This window comes from Orycteropus afer, unplaced genomic scaffold, assembly GCF_000298275.1.
Source record: "Orycteropus afer afer isolate SDZICR_OR568_19922 unplaced genomic scaffold, OryAfe1.0 scaffold00034, whole genome shotgun sequence".
NCBI lineage: Eukaryota > Metazoa > Chordata > Mammalia > Tubulidentata > Orycteropodidae > Orycteropus > Orycteropus afer.
In genome coordinates, this window is record NW_006921621.1 from 1,176,284 (window position 1) to 1,184,752 (window position 8,469).

General features: G+C 40.8%; 1 protein-coding gene across 1 annotated transcript in view; it reads left to right on the top strand.

Annotated features, from left to right (window-relative positions):
- Positions 1-2,075: 2,075 nt before the first annotated feature.
- LOC103193042 (glutathione S-transferase alpha-4) overlaps positions 2,076-8,469 on the top strand; it is a 33,670-nt gene continuing 27,276 nt past the window's right edge. Inside the window, exons 1-3 of the mRNA XM_007936140.1 lie at positions 2,076-2,162; positions 3,774-3,825; positions 7,836-7,968. Of these exons, the coding sequence (XP_007934331.1) occupies positions 2,076-2,162; positions 3,774-3,825; positions 7,836-7,968 (272 nt within the window). The remainder of the gene's footprint in view (positions 2,163-3,773; positions 3,826-7,835; positions 7,969-8,469) is intronic.

Genomic DNA, 8,469 nt, shown 5'->3' on the forward strand with positions numbered 1-8,469 from the left:
ACAGAGTAGAAGTGCCCCACCAGTCCCTGCAGAAGGATATCATGTTTGGTAAAGTGGAGGGTCAATGAAAAGGAGGAAGACCCTTAACAAGATGGATTGACACAGTAGCTGCAACAATGGGCTCAGGTACAGCAAGGATTGTGAGGCTGGTGCAGGACTGGGCAGTGTTTCATTCTGTTGTTCATAGGATCACTATGAGTTGGAGACAACTCAATGGCACCTAACAACAACAATAATCTTCACAAATGCAGCTTGCCTCATCTTTCTCCCACAGTGAAGTGGCCGGTGGGTTCAAACTGCTGATCTTTCTGTTAGTAGCCAAACACTAAACCACTGAGCCACCAGGCTCCTTCTTTGGCCAGTAAGAGTGGCAGAAAAAAACAGAGTTGAAGGGATGACTGTGTGTTACTCACTTGACCCATCCAGTTCTGAATATTGCGACAACAATCAGTTCTCAGAGTGCTTGCATTTTGGGTGAAATCCAGAAAACACTATACCTTTGTTTCTTGCTTCTTCTTTTCCCAGGGATGGAATGCATACATCTGCTGCACCTGTTCTTTTAAGTTTTGACAATGTACTTTTTAACAATGAGAATGGGTTGAACTTTTGAAGCTTACACAAACTTTGTTTTCTGTGTCAACAAATTGTGGTTTATCTTAGTCTTGGTTGAGATTCATTAGAGGTCAAGGAAAAAGAATTAGAGACCCAAGTTTAAGCCCCTGACCTATAAAGCCTTGAAGCAAGGAGCAGGGAGTGAGGATCAGACAAACAAATGTGTATTTTTATATACTCAGTCTTTAAGATTATATTGTACTCGTATCAAACCATTAGTTCCTTCTGACTTATAGTAGTCTGAGGTAAGTGTTCCTTGCCTCTTTGATGCTTTCAGATTTTTTTTTTTTTTTTGCAGGGTCATTAATAAAACCATTTTTACTAATTCTGGGTTCCTTTCTCAAAATACCAGAAGCAGCCTCTCAATTCACAAAATTCCTTGATACCTTAAAGAGTATTTTGTGTGTGTGTGTCTGTGATCAAACATATGTAACCCAAGCAAAAACCCACTACCACTGAGTCGCTTCCGACTCATAGCAACCCTTTAAGACAGAGTAGAATTGCCCCATAGGGTTTCCAAGGCTATAAATCTTTATGGAAGCAGATTGCCTCATCTTTCTCCTGTGGTGGCTGATAGGTTCCAACCAGTGATCTTCCGGTTAGCAGCTGAATGCCTTAACCACTGTTCCACCAGAGTTCCTTAGAGTATACACACAGAAGAGTGAAAATCATTTATGTACAAAGATTCATTACAAAGACTAACTCTGTTTGATTTTATCCTGGATAGAGTGGGAGAAAAATGTGGTACAAAACTCAAAATCATAAAAAATACCAGGCTTACCAGTCTAATAGAGCCTGCTGAAACCTCCAAGACTATGGCCCCATATTCATCTTCCAGGCCTGGAATTGAACTCAGTCCCATAGTTTCCAGCCAAACAATAGAGAGGCATATAAAGTGAACATTTACACCAGGTAGGTACACTCCTTAGAACGATCCATCATGGGAGATCAGAAGGGCAGTATTTGCACAGGTAGATAGCTCAGAGGGCAGGAATGCATGGGAAAGAAGGACCCAAGGAAAAGGTAATCACAGGGAGGAAGTGGGAGGAGAGCTGTTACGTTATGGAGATTACAATCAATGTCATGAAAGAAAATGGGTATGAACTGTTGTATGGAAAATGAATTTTCTCTGTAAAGTTTCACCCAAATCTCAATTTAAAAAAAAAAAAAAGGCAAATCAAAACCACAATGAGATACGACTTCACACTCCCCCAAAAGAAATAGAACATTGTCAGCATCCCAGAAACCATGTTACCACCAATCACAACCCCCTTCTCTTCATTAGAGGTAACTTCCATCCTGCTTCTGTGATAGTTTTTTCTGTTCTTCAGCATTTTACCTCCTACGTATGCATTTTTTTTTTTAAGAATTGTTATAAATGGAGATACCATATGGTGTGTATTATATTTTTCTTTAAACATATTTTTCACATTTTTCCCTTCAAAAACCCTGAACCAGGAGTCATGGCAGCCAAACCCAAGCTCTACTACTTTCGTGGCAGGGGCAGAATGGAGTCAATCCGTTGGCTGCTGGCTGCAGCTGGAGTGGAGGTTGGTTCCTGTTTGGGAAAAGGCAAGAGGGTAATGGGAGAGACATCAAAGTGGATTTCCTCCCCTTTTAAGATCAGGACAAGTGCCTCCAAGCTTGTATCCACTCTTTCCCTTTCTAACTATTCTTTAATTGGAAGTGAAGGAGGGACCATAATCCAGTGTTTGAATAGGGAGTGGGGATGGGGGACAAACATTCTGGAGGCTTCAGAGTGGAAAGGATCTTACTGGATTGCAAGCAAAGGAGAGAGAGAAGACCTACATTTGACCCATTCTATCTGTTGAGATTGGCTACTTTTCTGGGGTGGTTCCATCTCTGCCTTGGCATCTCAGTCACACTCTACTTATGGCTGTCAACTCAATCTAAGACCCGGTCAGGTTCCCCCTAGGACCTTCCTCTGAACAACCTACCCCACAGATATCTTTCTTCCATCAACTCTGACAGAATTCACTCATTACTGACTTTTCCATAGATGTTCACAAATGCCTTCCAATTGTTGTGTTTCTTGCAGGTGTAGACTTCTTTCTTCCCTTTTGAATTTCATCTCCTCTAAAACAGCAACTCATTACCTTCTTTGTCCTCCCCTTTGTTTAAGCAAAGTGACTGAATCCCTTGAATTGTGTTGAGGGGAAGGAGCGGCTTGTCATTCCCTTTCTATGTCCCTTTGAGTTCTCTTCCCTTCAGGTAGGGAACACCGTTCACCTTACCTCTTCCTTGACCCATTAAAATTTGGGAAAACAAAAAGTAAATTACTTTTTCTCATAAAAAGTTTAGAACCTCCATCAGTATAGTGTGATGTTGTTGTTGTGTGCCGTCAAGTCAACCCCAACTCATAGTGACCCCTCCTTGGGTTTCCGAGGCAGTATCACTATGGAAGTAGATTGCCCAACCTTCCTTCTGAGGAGTGGCTGGTGGATTTTAACCGCCAGCCTTCTGGTTAACAGTCAAGTACCTTAGATACTATGCTACCAGAGCTCCCAATATAGTGTGATAAACTCACCTAAATAATGACCTTTGGATTCCTTTCACTGAATATGTGATCATCAAAAACCATAGCACCAAACCCACTGCTTTGGAGTAAAATCTGACTTATAGTGACCCAATAGGACAGAGTAGAACTGCTCTATAGGGTTTCCAAGGCTATGAATCTTTATCAAAGCAGACTACTACATCTTTCTCCCATGGAGAGCCTGCTGGATTCGAACTGTAGACATTTCAGTTAGCAGCCAAGCACTTTAACCCCTGTGCCACCAGCTCTTCTTTCTGTGATCACCAAAGGGAAATAATACTTTCTTGATATAGAAGGAAAATAACATAGAAGAAGGAGAAGAAAAAAAAAAGGGGGTGGGGGAGAAGAAATGGGAAAACATTAAGAGGGAGGTTGGGAGTATGCTTTAAATTGACAAAAACCCAAAAGAAGTGCCAGTTCTAAGCCAGTTTAAACTGACCTCCACACATGTTGTGTCAGAATTTTCAACTGTGTGGTAGTTTATAACTTGATGGCTCCTGCATAGATAAATTTTCATTCTGGAAGATATTAGGCACTATGTAGCATAAGCATTCCTTTTTTGATAACCTTAAATCACAACAATGTCTTTGTATTCTTTATCTAGTTTGAAGAAGAATTTCTTGAAAAAAGAGAACAATATGAAAAGCTGGATAAGGGTAAGCCTAGATTTGTTTGTTGTTATCTTATTAGAAAAATAGAAATTTGTTTCTGGAAATATTCATTTTGATATAGAGCACAGAGTTCTAAAATGGCAAATATTAGAAAAGGCAATCATACTATATGACTGCTAATATTATTGTTTACTGCATGTCTGGCACAGAGCTAAGGTTGTCATGTTTCTTATCTCTTTGACTTTCACAAACGTTTATCAAGTAGGTCACTCTATGACCCCAACTAGATAGGATTGCTGGGCCTTGACCAATGAGAACTAGTTCAATAGTTACACTCCCATGGAAGAATTCTGTAAGAATTTTTTTTTTTTAAATAATATTTTATTGTATTTCTGGTGGATGTGTCCACAGCAAAACAGATTTCTCTTCAACAGTTTTTGCACATGTTGTTCAGTGATACTGGTTATATTCTTCACATTGTTTCAACATTCCCATTATTTCTACTCAAGTTGTTCTGTTCCCGTTGATTTAGTCTCACAGTCCCCCAACCTTTTCATCAATGCTTTAGAATATTTGTTGACTATTTGGCCCTTTAAGAATTCTTATATACTGATCCATCCTGTAGGTGGGAGGGAAGAGAGGAAGAGGGAGAATGAATCTGATTTAAGTTACTCTCTACTGCTTATGGTGCATATTTGTTTTTTCTTGGTGATTTTAACAGATTATCAATCATGTTACAATAATAGAATCAAGATGATGGAAAAAATTAAAATTTTACTAAATTTTTATCAAGGAAAAGATACTTAATTCTTATAATCCTCCAGAAAAAAATTTCTCTCACTGAGAGAAAAGACAAGTACTTTCATAGTGTTTCTTAAACTTCTAACAGACGTAACATTATTTTTCTTATCTAAGAATACCAGAGTAGACTCCATTGCTGTGAATAAAAATATAAGATTAGCACAAATTATTTTTTAGAAGGTCATTCAATTGGTTAGTTAGCAGACCTGACTTACCAACTGTATGCCATTGGGCAAGGCCCATAACTTCTCTGCATCTCTGTGCCCTTAACATAAAATAAAAAATCTCTATGGTCATAGATTGTAATGTACCAGCAGATCTTATTGAGCGGGAAAGACCTCTTCGCTATTGTCTAGGAACTTTATTATCAGGAATCTCTCTAAAGGTCATCATCTTTATTTCTGTCCCTTTCTACTCCAAATGAGGACAATTACCAGTAAATAATAGGGGCTCTGGTAGCATAGTGGCTAAGGCACTTGACTGCTAACCAGAAGGCTGGCGGTTCAAACCCACCAGCCACTCCTCGGAAGGAAGGTTGGGCAATCCTACTTCCGTAGTGATACTGCCTCGGAAACCCAAGGAGGGGTCGCTATGAGTCAGGGCTGACTCGACGGCACATAACAACAACAACAACAGACACATATTTATTGAATAAATAAATATATGTGTCTCCATAAGCTCTGCCTTGATCATTCCAGCCTTGAATGCTCCCTAACAGCCTCTGAAGTCCTCCAGCCTTCCCTGAGTCTGCTACTATATTGCTTAGGACACCTTCCTGGGCATTACTGTTACTTATGAAAAGGAGCAAAGAACAGTAGCGATAGCACTGGACTGGAAGTCAGGAGGCCCATGTCTATTAGCTTAGCTGTCCCTTGACTATGTGAGTTTGGACAAGTCATGCTCGCCTTCATTGACCTCCATAGTGCCTTCATCTATAATGTGAAGGAATTGAGCTAAATAATCTCAAAGATGCTTTCCTATACTATTGAGCTGATACTTTTAAAATCTCTCTGAAAATTTAAGTTTCTAGAATCAGGGATCATTTCTAATTGACATTTGTATCACTCACAAGCACCAGCCCAGTGCTTAGATCTTAGATGTTCATTCAACATTGAGTGAATATAGAAATACCTTTAATAAATGGAAGGAGCTCTGGTAGCACAGTGGTTAATGCATTTGGGCTGCTGTTCTGGTTACCTAGTGCTCCTCTGACAAGAAATATGCCACAAATGGGATCGCCTTAACAAACAGGAGTTTATTTTTACAATTTGGAGGCTTTAAGTCCAAGTTCAAAGTGCCAGGCTCCAGGGGCTGGGTGAAAGCCCTCAACCTTGGGGTCTAGCTCTGCCTCCTGCTCCCAGCCCACTGGAGCTAGAGGCATTTCTTCACTCAGACAGCTGCTGGCTGCTAAGGCTGAGAAACCCAAGGCTGACAAGTAAAAAGGCATAGTCCTGATGTTACCAAACCACATGGCCACATGGCAGGCCGTTCACTTAAGTCCATTGTAAGTCCCAAGGTTGGCAGAGCATGGCAGGCTGCTAAACAACAACATGGCTACATGCAGGGTCCAAGCATGCCATATGCTAGACACCATTCCTCAAGGCTTCTGCTTATATACAGGAAGCAGACCACATTCCCTAAGGCAGCTACTCAGCTGCTTGTGGTAGATCCCACCATGGAGTTGATTGCCAGTCTCATCATGGGGAATAACTACCACCAGCTGCCCAGCCACTCAACCAGGCCCAGCCAAGTTGACACACAAACATAACTACCACAGCTGCTAGCCAAAAGATTGGTGCTTTGAACTCACCAATTGCTGCTCCATGGGGCAAACATGAGACAGTCTGCTTCCATAAAGATTTATAGCTTTGGAAGCCTTTTGGGACAGTTCTACTTTATCTTGTAGGGTTGCTATGAGTCAGAATCAACTCAATGGCAGTGGCTTTTAATAAATGGAAGTTCTGCAGCCTATTACTCACTGCTGTCGAGTCGATTTGACTCACAGCAACCCCTCCTTGGGTTTCTGGGGTGATATCTCTACAGAAGTAGATTGCCCAATCTTCCTTTCTCAGAGTGGCTGGTGAGTTTGAACCACCAGCTTTCTGGTTAGCAGTCAAATGCCTTAGGCACTATGCCACCAGAGGTTCCATCCATAACAACAGTACTGATATTTCCCAAGCATGGTCACAATCATAGTCTTATTGCTACTCAGAGAAACTCAGTAAGATGGTAAGGACTGTTAAAGATCAGAAAATAGATTCAGAGATGTTAGAGCCTTCCCTAAAGTCAGAACTAGACAGGGACACAGGCTTCTCTGCAAAGTTGTCACTGGTTCCTGGGGTGTGCTCTCCCCATTATCCACTGCTACTTCTACTCTCATCAAATCAAGTAGCAACAGTACTGGAAGTTGGGGAAATTTATTATAGCCTTTGCCAATGAACCAGTGAAGTCTGGTTCCTATTCCGAGTCAAGTTAGTTATTCTCTATTCCCAACAATGTAGAGTTGTTAATGGAAATTTAAAAATAATTAGTTTCTTCAAGCCTCCATGAAACTAGCACCATTTATAGTATATATTTAAATCCATCATTTGTATAAGCAGTCACATAAAAAAAAACCTTAATTTTACTGAGCATTGATTACTGACAGTATTTAATGTTTGTGTATTACTTGTTATCTCATTTCATCCTTGCAAAACCCTGCTCAAAGATATTACTATTTTAGAGACAAGAAAGCTGAAGCTCATGTAAGTAATTTGCTCATAGTTGCATGGCTGGAAAGGGCAAAAGCTGGCATTCAAATCCAGGGCCACCAGACTTCAGAAGCTGGGTTCTTGCTGCCACACCTGTCCTGTGGCTGTGTAGACCTAGATTGATACCTAATGTGCTTTTTAAGAATGTGGAGTCCCAGACTCTACTCCTGAATTGGAATATCTGGAAAGTGAGGTGGGTATTTTTAACAACCCCTCAAGTGATTATTACACACAGACACACACACACACACACACACATACATATATACTAGGAAATGTAGAAAGTCTTAAATAATCATGTTTAGCCAACACACAAAAATGCATTAAACCATCAAATAGATCTCAAATTTTACATGAAGCAAATGATAAACATTTCCTCAACAATGAAGTTCTTTAACTCACAACTTTGGGTGAAATTTGCTCTCACGAAATTAGAAGTGGACTTCCTGCAGGCTTACCACCACCGTGGAGGGATATATTAATTGCTCTTTGCTCAAACCACAGATGGACGCCTGCTTTTCGGCCAAGTGCCTTTGGTTGAAATGGATGGAATGATGCTAACACAGACTAGAGCTATCCTCAACTACCTGGCTGCCAAGTACAACTTGTATGGAAAGGACCTGAAGGAGAGAGTCAGGTACTATCGTGTTCATGCTTGTGCTTGATGCTTACCAAGCTTCTGCAGTCCTGGACTAACTGAGTTCAGAGACAGCCATTTAGCCTGGGCTCAGGGGGGAAAAGGAGGTGATGTTCCTACTAGACCTGGCATGCCCTGGGTAGAACTTTGAAGAGACTCCAGGCCTTACCTCTTTGTGTGCTATTCATAGCAGTTTGCATTCATCATTCTCATGACTCCTAATAGAATATGCCCTCAGAAAACGACTTGGTAAACTATTCTACCTGGAGATAGAAATTTCTGGTTCAGTACTGACATACTGAGCATAGTTTCAGTGATTTATTATCACAAATAATGTGATTTGAAGAATATAACAAGTCACCTCAAAACACAGTAACTTAAGTTACCAATTCAGATGTTGTTGTTGTTGTGTGCCGTAGAGTCGGCCCCGACTCATAGCGACCCCTCCTTGGGTTTCCGAGGCAGTATCACTACGGAAGTAGGATTGCCCAACCTTCCTTC